Genomic DNA, 15,359 nt, shown 5'->3' on the forward strand with positions numbered 1-15,359 from the left:
AGAGGCAGTACCCCCAGCACAGAGCAGCAGTGGCAGCAGTGGGAATAGGGCTCACAGCCCTGGGGATATTTTGGACACTCCTGTTTCTCTGGGCAACCAGAGAAAGCCGGGCATCTTCTTCAGTGGCAGAGACTGGTGGAATAGATCTGGGATGGTAATGCAGACCCTGTGAGCAAAGGGTATGCCTGAGGAAGTACCAGCCAGGATGGAGAATTGAAGACCTGTGTGCAGAGATGGCATACTCCCAGGGTGGGGCTGCACCAGGACTGTTCAGTGAGTCTAAGAAACACCTGGCCTTCAGGGGATCATAGCTGAGACAAAGGTAGGCAGGAAACTGAAAGCTGAGTATAAGTTCTAACCAGACCCACCCCCAAACCAACTGTAGGGGAAACAGAAACACAAGCTCCGAGCAGCAGCACAGTTGCAGTTTCTGTGAATGAAAATAGTGCCTGGTCTGCAGGGGAATATAGCCAGGACAGAATCACAAATTCTGCACAAATATAAATGTCAGCAACATCAATTAGGGGCGGGGTTGGAACTGAGTGAACTCCCCCAGCTTCCATTAACCACCCAAGGTTGTCAGGCTTCAGCTTTCCCTGCCAGATGATGGCAGAGTGCAGAGGCCTGGCCAAGGAGAAATAAGATCTCTCTGTGACTCAGGCAGGCTCAAACCCCTGGAGCATCTGCTCATTAGAGGGAACTGGGTCATAGGTCTGTGGGGTTACTAGTGACTGGGTGTGACAGAGGTGCAAGGTGGGAAAGGAGGCATCAACCTTCTCAGACTAATTCATTTGCTGGGGGTGGGGGATACTTCTGACTCCATGGAGCACCAGAACGAGTTATACTCAAGCTGCCAGCGGACCCCTGCTATCTAATTGCCAGAGACCTTTGGAACTCCCTCACTTGAGACCAGGTGCTGACTGGGACAACTGTCAGCTAATTGGATCCCTCGGACTGGACCAATCACCCAAGGACTATCCAGAGTGGTACCTTGGATGTGTGGTTGTGGAAAGGTTTGCTTTCCTTTTCCAGTTGTTTCCCATGGGGGACAGGGTGACTTAATTGCTGGTATTTCTCCACAGCTGAACCTTCAACCCAGAAGGTTGAAGGATAGGAAAGAGACCAGCTGAAAACAAGACAGAGCCACTTAGCCCCACCAAACTAAGTCCCCAGTGTCTCAGGCTGTAGCACCGTATGGGTCCTTTGCAAAGCTCTAGGGGAAAAGGTAAAGACACCAGTCCCAGCTCTTAGGTAAAGGGCTGCTTAATCACTACTCCAGGAGCACCCAACCCAACTTTACCTTATCTGCTCATCTAGCCAAATGGTGTAAAATAATCATGGAGTGGAATCAAAAACTCAGGTAACGTGAATAACGAGAGTAGATCAACTCTCCCAAAGAACTATACGATGAACACAACTGAAGATCCTATTCATAGACAAATGGCTGAGATGTCAGAAATCGAATTCAGAGTTTGGATTGCAAATAAAATTAGTATAATGGAGGTAAAGTTGGAATTAGAAATTCAAGGAGAAATTCAAAAGTTGTCTCAAGAATTCAATGAATTTAAAGACAAAATCACCAAAGCTTTTGACACACTGAGATAAGAATTTGCAGCCCTCAAAGATCTGAGAATACAGTAGAATCCCTCAGTGAGCGAATGGAGCAAGCAGAAGAAAGGATTTCTGATATTGAAGACAAAGCTTCTGAATGCTCCCAAGCACTCAAAGAGGAAGAGAAATGGAGAGCAGAAACGGATTGTTCTCTCAGAGAGCTTTGGGAAATTTTGAAGAAAATTAATATTCACCTTATAGGAATCCCTGAAGGTGATGAAGTTGCTTTGCAAAGCATAGAGGCCCTTTTTCATGAGATTATGAAAGAGAACTTTCCAGACATGCCAAGAAATTCTGAAATTCACATAGCAAACAGTTTCAGAACCCCAGCACAGCTCAACCCGAATAAGACAACCCCCAGACACATCATAATTAACTTCACTAAAGTTAATATGGAGGAGAAAATTCTGAAAGCAGCCAGATGTAAGAAAACCATAACCTACAAAGGGGAGAATATTAGAATGACTGCAAATCTCTCTGCTGAAACCTTTCAAGCTAGAAGAGGGTGGTCATTGACCTTTAATCTCCTTAAAGAAAATAACTTTCAACCCAACATCTTGTACCCAGCTAAACTGAGTTTCATCTATGATGGAGAAATTAAATACTTTAATGATATTCACATGTTGAAGAAATTTGCCATAACTAAACCAGCTCACCAGGATATTCTCAGACTTATCCTCCATAATGATCAGCACAATTCTCCACCAAAAAAGTAAACTTACTCAGAAACTTTTGATCAAATTCCAACTTCCACAGTTTGAGAGGATTAAAAATGTCCACTGGACTTTCCAAAAACTCGATACCCAAAATTCTACCAGGATTATCAATATTCTCAATTAATATGAATGACTGAAATTGTCCTCTAAAGAGCCACAGTTTGGCTGACTGGATACAAAAACTCAGGCCAGATATCTGCTGAATACAAGAATCTAATCTTACCTTAAAACATAAATATAGACTGAGGGTGGAGGGATGGTCTTCCATATTTCAAACAAATGAAAATCAGAAAAAAGCAGGTGTTTCAATTTTATTTGCAGATACAATATGCTTTAAACCAACAAAAGTAAGGAAAGATAAGGATGGTCACTTCATATTTGTTAAGAGTAATACTCAATATGATGAGATTTCAATTATTAATATTTATGCACCCAACCAGAATGCACCTCAGTTTATAAGAGAGACTCTAACAGACGTGAGCTTCATTTCTTCCAGCACCATAATTGTCAGAGATTTTAACACTCCTTTGGCAGTGTTGGATAGATCCTTCAATAAGGAAGCTAAACAAATAAATTTTAGATTTAAACTTAATCATTGAACATTTGGATTTAACAGACATTTACAGAACATTTAATCCTAACAAAACTGAATACACATTCTTCTCATCAGTCTATGGAACATATTCCAAAATTGATCACATCTTAGGTCACAAGTCTAACCTCAGCAAATTCAAAAGAATAGGCATTATTCCTTGCATCTTCTCGGACTATCATGGAATAATAGTTGAACTCAGTAACAAAAGGAATCTGCAGGCTCATACAAAAACATGGAAGCTAAATAACCTTATGCTTAATGATAGGTGGGTCAGAGATGAGATTAAGAAGGAAATTACTAAATTTTTGGAACAAAATGATAATGAAGACACGAATTGTCAGAACCTCTACATACCATTAAAGCAGTCCTAAGAGTGAAAATTATAGCACTGCAAGCCTTCCTCAAGAGAATGGAAAGAGAAGACCTTAACAACTTAATGGGACATCTCAAGCAACTGGAAAAGGAAGAACATTCCAATCCCAAACCCAGCAGAAGAAAAGAAATAACCAAAATTAGAGCAGAATTAAATGAAATTGAAAACAAAAGGATTATACAACAGATCAATAAATCAAAAAGTTGGTTTTTTGAAAAGCTCAATAAAATAGATAAATCTTTGGTCAACTTAACCAGGATAAAAGAGTAAAATTTCTACTTTCATCAATTAGAAATGGTAAAGAAGAAATAACAACAGACACCACAGAAATTCAAAAAATCCTTAATGATATTATAAGAAACTTTATTCCCAGAAATATGAAAATCTGAAGGAAATTGACCAATACTTGGAAGCACACCACCTTCCAAGACTTAGCCACAGTGAAATGGAAATGTTGAACAGGCCTATATCAAGTTCTGAAATATCACCAACTATACAAAATCTCCCTAAAAAGAAAAGCCCACGACCAGATGGCTTCACATCAGAATTGTACCAAACCTTGAAAGAGGAACTAGTACCTATATTATTACTTAACCTTTCCCCAAAGATAGAAAAATAAGAAATACTACCCAACACATTCTATGAAGCACACATCACCTTGATCCCCAAACCAGGAAAAGACCCAACAAGAAAAGAAAATTATAGACCAATATCACTAATGAATATTGATGCAAAAATATTCAACAAAATCCTAACAAACAGAATCCAGCAACATATCAAAAAAATTATACACCACGACCAAGTGGGTTTTATCCCAGGATCTCAAGGCTGGTTCAATATACATAAATCTATAAATATAATTCATCACACAAACAAATTAAAAACAAAGACCATATGATTCTCTCAATTGATGCAGAAAAGCCTTTGATAATATTCCACACCCCTTTATGATCAGAACACTTAAGAAAATTGGTATAGAAGGGACATTTCTTAAACAGATAGAGGCCATCCACAGCAAACCAATAATCAATATCGTATTGAATGGAGTTAAATTGAAATCTTTTCCACTCAGATCAGGAACGAGGCAAGGTTGCCCATTGTCCCCACTGCTTTTTAACATTGTATAGGAAGCCTTAGCCATTGCAATTAGGCAAGAAAAGGCAATCAGGGGTATCTATATAGGGTCAGAAGAGATCAAACTTTCACTCTTTGCAGATGATATGATTGTATATCTGGAAAACACCAAGGATTCTACTGCAAAACTCTTAGAAGTGATCAAGGAATACAGCTGTGTCTCAGGTTGCCAAATCAACACTCATACATATACATACAATACAAACAATAGTCAAGCTAAAAAAACAGTCAAGGACTCTATTCCATTCACAGTAGTGCCAAAGAAGATGAAATATTTGGGAGCTTACCTAACAAAGGACATGAACGATGTTTATAAAGAGAGCTATGAAACTCTAAGAAAAAAAATAGATGAAAATGTTAAGAAAAATGAAAAAACATATCATGCTCTTGGCTGGTAAGAAGCAACATTGTTAAAATGTCCGTACTACACAAGGCAATATACAATTTTAATGCAATTCCTATTAAAGCTCCACTGTCATACTTTAAATATATTGGAAAAATAAAACTTCATTTTATATGGAATCAGAAAAAACCTCGAATAGCTAAGGCATTACTCAGAAATGAAGCAAGAGGAATCATGCTTCTGCTCAGACTATACTATAAATCAATAGTGATCAAAACAGCATGGTACTGGCACAAAAAACAGAGAGGTAGATGTATGGAACAGAATAGAGAACCAAGAGATGAACCCAGACACTTACTGTCATTTGATCTTCGATAAACCTATCAAAAATATAAATTGGAGGAAAGATTTCCTATTTAACAAATGGTGCTGGGTGAACTGGCTGGCTACCAGTAGAAAACTGAAACTGGACCCACACCTCTCACTATTAACTAAGATAGACTCTCACTAGATTAAAGATTTAAACTTAAGACATGAAACTATAAAAATACTAGAAGAAAGTGCAGGGAACACTCTTGAAGTAATCAGCCTGGGAAATATTTTATAAGGAGGACCCCCCCCCCACAGGCAATTTACACAACATCAAAAATACACTACTGGGACTTGATCAAACTAAAAAGCTTCTGCACAGCCAAGAACACAGTAAGTAAAGCACGCAGACAGCCCTCAGAATGGGAGAAGATATTTACAGGTTATGTCTCTGACAAACCAGAATCCACAGAGAACTCAAATGTATTAGCAAGAAATGAACAAGTGATTCCATCTTAGGGTGGGCAGGGGACTTGAAGAGAAACTTCTCTGAAGACAGGTGCATGGCCTACAGACACATGAAAAATGCTCTTCATCCTTAATCATCTGAGAAATGCAAATCAAAACCACTTTGAGATATCTTCTAACTCCAGTAGAATTAGCCCATATCCCCAAATCCCAAAATCAGAGATGTTGGTGTGGATATGGAGAAAAGGGAACACTTCTACATTCCTGGTGGGAATGCAAACTAATACATTCCTTTTGGAGAGATGTTTGGAGAACACTTAGAGATCCAAAAATAAACCTGCCATTTGATCCTACAATTCCTCTACTAGTTATATATCCAAAAGACTAAAAATCACATTATAACAAAGATATATGTACCAGAATGTTTATTGCAGCACAATTTATAATTGTTAAGTCATGGAAGAAGCCCAAGTGTCCACTGACCCACGAATGAATTAATAAATTGTGGTATATGTACACCATGGAATATTTTGCAGCCTTAAAGAAAGATACATGTTTACATGGATGGAGCTGGAACATATTCTTCTTAGCAAAGTATCTCAAGAATGGAAGAAAATGTATCCAATGTACTCAGCCCTAATATGAAACTAATTTATAGCTTTCATATGAAAGCTATAACCCAATTATAGCCCAAGAAGAAGGAGAAAGGGGAGAGAGAAGGGAGAGGATAGGTGGAGGGAGAGTAGTTGGTGGGACCACACCTACAGTGCATATTACAAGGGTACATGTGAAATTTATTAGGTATAGAATATAAACGTCTTAGCACAATAACTAAGAAAATGCTGTGAAGGCTATGTTGACCAGTTTGATGAAAGCATTTCAGATTGTGTGAAAACTAGCACATTGTACCCCCCTGATTGCATTAATGTACAATAATAATTAAAATATATATATAGCTTTGAATTAAAAAAATATATAGTTTTGGGGAAAAAAAGAAATAATGAAAAGATCTTTCAGATAACCCAGGAATTCAGTTGAGACCCCAGAAATGCCATGTTTCAGGATAAGAGCTGCTCAATTTTAAAGTAAGTTCTCTTTAGATCATCACTAAAGAAAAGCTTGAAGGTGAGTCTCAACAAAATCAACGTGATCCATGAGGAAGTTAACTTCTTGCTAAACAAAACCTCAAACTCTTTAAAGGAAATAATATCCTTATTTTAAAGTGGCATCCAATAAGTCTAGAATACAATAAAAAATTACTAGACATACAAAGAAGCAGAAAAATGTGACATTTAATCAGAAGAGGTAATAGTCACTAAGAACAGACTCATAAAAGAATCTGGGTGAGTCCCTGATTTCAAAGCTGTTATACCAACCCTGGAGTGCTAACGCATTAGATTTATTTTATGTCAAAGAAAAATAATCTTCTGCCACACTTAGAAGAAAGAGAGTGATAGAAAAAACTAAGAAGTAACATAGACATTGAAATTAGCAGACAAATACATCATAATTTGACAAACACTGCACAATTTTGGTGAAAAACAGATTCAAGAACTATAAACACTCTAAGCAGGAGGAATAAAATGAAAACCCACTTAGGTACATTATCAACAAATTGAAAAAATATCAATGGTTAAAAAAATTCTATTACATGTAAAAGCAACTCAAGAGAAACAGTGCATGAATATAGAGGAACAAAGACATAAATTATAAGAAACTTTGGATAGTAGAAGATAAGGAAATAACTTATGAAAGAAAAACTAAACTACACAGAATTTTATATCTAATAAAACTTTCCTTCAGAAAGAAAGGTGAAATAAGCACATTTTCAGATGAGCAAAAACAGGAAGAATGTTTCTTCAGCAGACCAGAACTTTAAGAAATACTAAAGAAATTTCTTCAGCCTGAGGATATATGACCACAGATAGTAACTCATTATCAACAGAAGGCAATAACAACAAGCTTAAAAATGGTGAGTACTTGGTTAAATGCAAAATTATAAATATTTTTCTTAAAATTGTAAAGCAAAAATACCATACTATATGTATATACACACACACACGTACGTATCACATATATCACACAACAATAGTAAAAATGATGAAGTGAGAGGTTAAGTTAAAATATACTATTACAAGTTTTCTATATTTTATGAGAAAACTGAGTAGACTGTGATAAATTCAAGATGCATACTGAAACCTAGAACAACTACTGGAAGTTGTAATGCAACAAGGCAAAGCTGAAACATAAATTGATAAATTAAAATAGAATACTAGAAATGTGCAATTAATCAACAAGAAGGTGAGAGTGGAAGAACAGAGGGACACAAAAATAAATGAAGCAAACAGAAAACAAATAGCAAAATGGAAACGCTGAACCCAATTATACTAACACTCACATTAAATGTAAATAGGATAACCATTCCAATTAATAGGCAGAATTGTTAGACTTTAACCAGTAGTTTACTATAAGATAACTATAAAGAGAAGAAATGTAAAATGTTGAGAAAAGATACATAATATAAATAGTAGGAAAAATGAATCAGGAAGGAAAGTCTCTATTATTATCAGAAAAAGTAGCCTTTAAGACAAGGCAGTATTATTAGAAATAAAAAGGGATATCCAGAAGACCAAAAATCACATTACAACAAAGATATTTGTATCAGAATGTTTATTGCAGCCCAATTCATAATTGCTAGGTCATGGAAGAAGCCCAAGTGCCCATCAACCCACGAATGGATTAAAAAGTTGTGGTATATGTACACCATGGAATATTATGCAGCCCTAAAGAAAGATGGAGACTTTACCTCCTTCATGTTTACATGGATGGAACTGGAAAATGTTCTTCTTAGCAAAGTATCTCAAGAATGGAAGAAAAAGTATCCAATGTACACAGCCCTATTTTAAAACTAATTTATAGCTTTCATAGGAATGTTATAACCTAATTATAGCCTTAGAATGAGGGGAGGGGAGTGGATGAGTGGAGGGAGGGTGATTGAAGGGGTCACTTCTATGGTTTATCCTACAAGGGTACAAGTGAATCTTTCTAAAAGCAGAGTATGAATGTCTTGACTCAATAACTAAGAGAGTGAGATGAAGGCTACGTTAACCAGTTTGATGAGAATATTTCAAAATGTATATGAAAACACCACACTGTACCTTGTGATTGCATTAATGTACACAGCTATGATTTAATAAAAAAAGAAAAGAAAAGAAATAAAAAGAGAATTTCATAATGATGAAATGGTCATTTTGTCAGGAAGTTATAATAATCATAAATGTATTTGTACCTATTAACAGAACTTCAAGCATGTGATAAAAAATCTGACAGATCTAAAGGATTAAATGGACAAATCCACAATTATAGGTGGAGAGTTTAATACTCTACCTTTTTTTTACTTGGTAGAATGAATAGACAGAAAAGTCAGAAAGCATGCAAGATCATAACAATACTATCAACTGCTTTGAACTAATTTGTATTTATAGAACTCTACAACCAACAACAGAAGAATTAACATTACTGTTTAGTGCCCAAGTAATGTTCAATAAGGTAGGCCATATTCTGGGTCATGGAACAAGCCTCAGTGAATTCTAAAAGGTTGAAATCATACAGAGTATCTTCTGTGACCACAATAGAATTAAATTAGGTATGCATTTTGTTAAGATATCTAGAGAAGTTTGAAGTATACGGAAATTAAACAACACACTTCTAAATGACCATTGAGTTAAAGGCACAAAAATAAGAGAAAACATTTAAAACTGAATGAAAATAAAAATGAGACAGATCAAATTTGAGGAATGAAACTAAAGTACTGCTTAAGAGAAACTAGTATTATTGAATACCTGTATTAGAAAGAAAGGCTTAAAATCAATACCATAAGTTTTTACCCTAAGGGGCTAAAAGAAAAAAAAAAAGAATAGATAAGAAATTAACCACAAAATAACTTGCATAAAATAACAACAAAAACCCCAGAAATTAATAACCTAGACAGTAAATGAATAGAGAGTATCAGCAAAGTCAAAATTGTGTTCTTTGGAAAGGTTAATAAAACAGGGAAAACCCAAAAACCCTAACAAAATTGATGAAGAAAAAAAGAAAACTACAAATTACCAATATTAAAAATGAAAAAGAATGGATCACTATAGATTCTATAGACATATAATGATAATAAAAAATTATGAATAATATTTTGCCAATAATTTTGATAACATAGATAAAATGAAAATATTTGTGGAGAAAAACTTGCAAAAACTGATAAAGGTGATATGTGAAAATCTAAATAATCTTTTATCCACGATAAAATCATTATCAAACACTTTTCCATAAAGAAACCTCCATGTCCAGAAGTATACCCTGGTAAATTCTATCAAATATATATGGTGGAGATAAGACAGCCTTCTACAAACTTTTTCAGGAAATAGAAGAGGAAATACCTCCCAACTCATTTTTTAAAGCATAACCTCAACACCAAAACCAGACAAGGACATGTAAAGAGATCAATATAATTCATAAACACATGTATAAAAATCTTTTAAAAATTAGCAAGTCACATTCTGTAATATATAAAAAGACTAATGCAACATGATGAAGTGGTTTTAATCCAGAAATTAAAGATTAGTTTTAACACTTAAAAGATCAATATGACCACTAACAGAATAAAGGAGTAAAATTATATTAGCACTTCAGGAGATGCAGAGAAATCATATGATAAAATTTAATATTTTATCATGATAAAATATTTCAGCCAACTAGTAATAGAGGGGACTTCCTGTCTCTGATAAATAATATCCATAAGAACTCTATAGCTGATATTATACTCAGTGGTGAATTACTTAATGTCTCTACAGATGATTGGAGATGAGGTAAGCATGTCCACTCACACCACTTCAACCTTGTACTGGAGGGCCTAGCCAGAGCAAAAAGGCAAGAAAAAGAAATAAAAGACATGAAGACTGGAAATGAAGATGTAAAATTGTCTCTATTTGCAAATAGCTTGATTATTTACATAGATAATTATAAGAAATCTACCAAACTACTACATCTAATGAATTTAGAAAGGTCACAGAATATAATACCAATATGTAAAAATAAATTATACTTTTGTATGCTGAGAGCAATTAGAAAATAGATATAATAAATCAATTCAATTTATAGTATTACTTCAAAACATAAAACATTTAGCAATATATTTTATGGAAAATGTGTAAGACTTCTACACAAAAACTATAAAGCACTTCAGAGAAAAATTGCTAAGTGAAGAGATATGCCCTGCTCATGGATTGCTATATACATTATTGTTAAGATCTTTACCCTTCTCCAAATTAATCTACAGATTTAATGCAATCCCAATCTAAATTACACCTACCTTTTTTTCCTAGAAATTGGCAAGATGAATCTAAAATTCATGTGGCTATGTAAAGAACTTAGAATAGCCAAAATGATCTTAAAAAAGAGAATGACTTATAGTACCTAATTTCAAGATGTATTAATGATCAATTCTTTTTTGATCAATAATCCAGAAAAGTGGTACTGATATTTTATACTGTATGTATTTTATATTGGTATTTTATACAGTTAATTGATTTTCAACAAAGGTGCCTAAAAAATTCAATAAGGGAAATTCTTTTCAAAAAAGTGGTATAGGAAAAGTTGGAGGTTAATATGGAAATCATTGAACTCAACTCATATATCACCTAATAAACAAAAATTAATTCAAGACAGATTATAGTCCTAAATATAAATGCTAAAACTAGAAAGCTTATACATATTAAAAATATAGAAGAATTCTTTGCAAATTTGGGTAAGTAGTTTCCTTAGAGCAAACTCAAAATCACTAAGCATAAGAGGACAAATGGTAAATGACACTGCAACAAAATTCTACTTCTCATCAAAATACACTATTGGGAGGATAGGCAAGCCACCAATTTGGAGAAAACATTGAGTGTACACATATATGGCAAAAGATGTGCATCCAGAAGCCATAAGAGACTTCTAAAATTTACAAACAACTCAACCTCAAATGAGCAAAAGGTAAGTTTTTAAGTTTAAAGCCATTATTGGTTATTTCCTGGATTCCTCCAAACAACTAAAACATTATAATAGGTAGTTTTTTTCCAGGTCACTGTGCTTGTCTCACTGACTAGGCAATTTAATTCTTTAAATTTTCTTTCGTTCTGACTTTCAGGAACAAAGATTTGAGCCTTTGTTGGCACATAGATAGATAGATACAGACAGAGGTAAGTAGATACATATACATGTAAACCCAATTTTCAAAGTTTTTGAACTTTTAAAATCTTAAGTCATTTCTTGTTTTTGCCTGAGGTTTTCTTCCTCTTCAAAACATGCCTTTTGCATTTTCTTGGTATTCAGTATAGGGCCTCAGACAGTTTTGAAAACAGCTAATGGGTTTGGATGGATGAGTTTATGGATGGATGGTTAGATTAAAAAAAGACAGATAGAAAATGGATGTCCATGTTCTACACTAGCTACTGAATTACACAACATGGGGCCAGGACCATTGAAAAATGCATCTAATTGAGGGACTTGATCTCCCAAAGCCAAAAATGTGGTCATCACCAGTGCTTAAGGCTCAACATTTTCATTGTGCTTCAAACCACAGACAATCCACAGGTAACAACTGTGATTCATTTCTGACTTCTCACAGGAGTCAACCTGTCAGACACTGCTGTACAGCTACTTCACTGGAGTTGCACCCTTTTCCACCATTCACAAGGAAGCTTTAGCTTTGATAGAGACACATGAAGTTGGCCTGACCACAGTGAAGGGGAGAAGCTTACTGTCCTAGAGTGTGACACTCTTCATAGTACTTACTTATCAAATGCAGCTGGGGGTTGCATGATAACCTTCCATCTCTTCAGGCTCTATGGGGCTAGGTTAGAAGGATGATGCTGAGGTCCCCCAATAGGTTGTGTGGGCAAGTTGGGCATGGAGGTGGTCAGTGCAGTGGGGAGTTTAGGATTTTGACTTTGGCATCTCCTATCCATGTGGAGTTAGGTGTGAGACCTAAATCATATGATCATTAAGCAGTGTCCGCTGTTAAGATAGTATTAATTTTCACACATTGGTGCTAGAATGTGACTCTTCATTCCCCCTACTATTAGTGTTATCCTTTGCATCAGTATAAACTTCTATCTGTGACTACAGAAGACACTACATCTGTTGATTATTCTAACTTCCAAATCACTTTTTGCACCCAAACATACTTCTTAATGTTTTGCCTCCATTGGTCTGAGAAGTTGGTTATTACCTGGACAAGGGCATGAATCTTAAGGCCAGATTCTTTGATGAGATGGTAATATTTTTCCATTCTGTCATGCTGATCATCCAGGGAAAGAAGGCACTCCTTTTTTCCATTCTTTCTCTTAAATATTGGAGCCACCCATGTCTTCATGATGTTCTGAATCTCCTCCACATTCTCCTTAGCCTTCTGAATTCTTCGTTCAAGATCATGAATACTACTGGTGATATGAAGAACATAATCCCAAATGCCTGCTCCCCACGAAAGAAATATAATTAATTAAAATAGCCTACAGTGGCATAGTGAAAGGGCTAGTTGCTACGAAAGATAAGGATTTAATTCATATAGCTTTTATGAGACATTTCTGCACAGTTTCAGAACATTTTCCTCTCTAATTATATTAAAATGCCAACCTTTACTCTGATTCTGAGTATGAGGGAAACAAGGGTTTATGCTTATGTACTAAGCACACAAAAGTTGGTACAGCTAAGAAATACAATTTTACATCTAGATACCAATAAAACTTAATGATTTTATTTGGTCTAATTCATTTTTTAGCATTTTCACTGTGTTAAATGTTGAAAATGTCATCCCTTCTTGCATATAAAATAAAGTTCTAACTTGTTTAATGTGGAGTTCCAAGATTTTCATGAGTTGACTGTGACCTTCTTTTCAAACTTTAACTGTTGTGAGGACCCTAATCCAAATTAATTTTCTCCCTTGTGATTAATCACACTGTATTTTTAACTCAATGATAGCTGGTATTGTAAAGTTGAACATGTGTCTGTACATGTGTCACCACTAAAGGTGAACTTTCTAAGCATAGATGCCGTTTCCCAGACACTCCACATCTCATATTCTCCCTACAATCCTTCATATTTTAATCAATCAATGAAAATGTACTGAATTGAAAGTCAAAAAATAAGTACATAGTTCCCTCCTTTAAGATGTTGACAATCTAGTTTCAAATATTAAATAACTATGATAATATAGTAAGAGCTCTAATTTATGCAGTGCCGTATGTGCTGGAGACTATGGGAGCTCAGATGCAACTTTGAGCCACCTGTGTGAAGTTTCCTAATTCTACCAATCATACCCAGAGAGAAGGAGGAAGAGAAATACCAACCCTCCTTACCTTCTCTGCTTGGACATATGTCAAATGAAAAGATAGATTTATGTTTCAAACCCAAATCAGATTACCATGTTCTTTTAACTTCTTTAGATCCTTAAATCCTAACATTTTTCCTGATTCCAGGTGATGCCCTGTTACCTTCTGTTTTCCAGTTCAGGGTCTCCTCCGCCACTTTCAGGCGGAGATCAATATTCTGCAACTCTTCCTCCACTAATGGAAATTCCACCTCTAGCAGAGTTTTCATGAGTTTGTTGTACCAATTCGCCGTTAGCTCCAGATTAGCCACAAGCTGCCGGTAGAATTCCCTGGAGGAGAACACGGCTGCTGCTGTCTCTGGGATGTGCTTCACTGCACTGGGTTCCAGATAGCTCATTTCTTTCAGCACTGAAACCAGCTAGAGGAAAGAAGCAACAAGGCAGCTGTAGCTGAGAATGGAGAGTCAGCTGCCAGCGCTGTTGCAGGCACCTTGAAATCCCAGGAAGCCCAAACTTCTCCTTCTAACTTCTCTTTCTACCAATTCCTTAAATTGAGTCTCAGAGAAAAAAAATTGAGTATCAGATGGAAGGAAGACCGCTGGGACAGCTGCCATATTTCCCAGATCTGTACATCACAAACCAAGGGCAAGGAAAGAAAAACCTGGAAAAGGAGGCTTCAGAGACAGCAGGCAGGGCTCTGCCTTCTACACCTTGGGGCATGTGGCTGCTGGAACACAGGCTCATGCTGAACTGATCAAACAAGGTCCCCTTGAGGTGGGAGAGTCTCAGGAAGAGGATCATCTGGCCTGGGCCACCCACGTCCATGAGGAACATGGTGTTCAGACTTCTGATACTCTCTCCAAATGAGACCACCCACATGACAAGAGAAGAGGAGATACCCATGGTCAGCTTTTAATTGTCCTATACAATCATTTGGAATATCTCATGATTTCTATACCCTGTAATGTCACTTCTTTGTGTCTTAATACACATTTATTATTACTAGAAGGTCAGGAATAAAAGTAATCCAGGCCTTTCTGATCTTCTGTGGGGCTCCAAGTTTAGAGGCAGCTAAAGATGTGGGAAGCCAAGCAGAGGCCACCAGCAGGCATGTGGCTCCTTCTCCCTCATCATTTCTTATTTAGTTGTGTTTATCTGAACCTATGAGGACTTATATGTATAGGCATAGGTGACAAGACAGATGCAAAATCATAAGTTCATCATCTAATGACACCTGGCCCCCCAGCTCTCTTTCCAGTGGCTCTGGGCCACTTCTTTGTTGCTGCCGAAGGACTCAGAGTTAAGACAAATGCTAATCATTTGGTGCAAGCTCAAGATGGTTATTAAGATTTTAACTGTAGGCTCGGCGCCTGTGGCTCAACCGGCTAAGGCGCCAGTCACGTATACCTAAGGTGGTGGGTTCGAATCCCCAGCCCGGACCCGCC

At 36.2% G+C, this 15,359-nt stretch overlaps 1 protein-coding gene across 1 annotated transcript in view; it reads right to left on the bottom strand.

Moving 5' to 3' along the window:
- DNAH9 (dynein axonemal heavy chain 9) overlaps positions 1 to 15,359 on the bottom strand; it is a 373,298-nt gene that overhangs the window by 312,604 nt on the left and 45,335 nt on the right. Inside the window, exons 13-14 of the mRNA XM_003791085.1 lie at positions 14,078 to 14,333; positions 12,817 to 13,058 (exon numbers count right to left, since the gene is read on the bottom strand). Coding sequence (XP_003791133.1) covers positions 12,817 to 13,058; positions 14,078 to 14,333 — 498 coding nt within the window. The remainder of the gene's footprint in view (positions 1 to 12,816; positions 13,059 to 14,077; positions 14,334 to 15,359) is intronic.

The sequence above is a fragment of the Otolemur garnettii genome, unplaced genomic scaffold, assembly GCF_000181295.1.
Source record: "Otolemur garnettii isolate 467f Iridium unplaced genomic scaffold, OtoGar3 scaffold00046, whole genome shotgun sequence".
Taxonomy (NCBI): domain Eukaryota; kingdom Metazoa; phylum Chordata; class Mammalia; order Primates; family Galagidae; genus Otolemur; species Otolemur garnettii.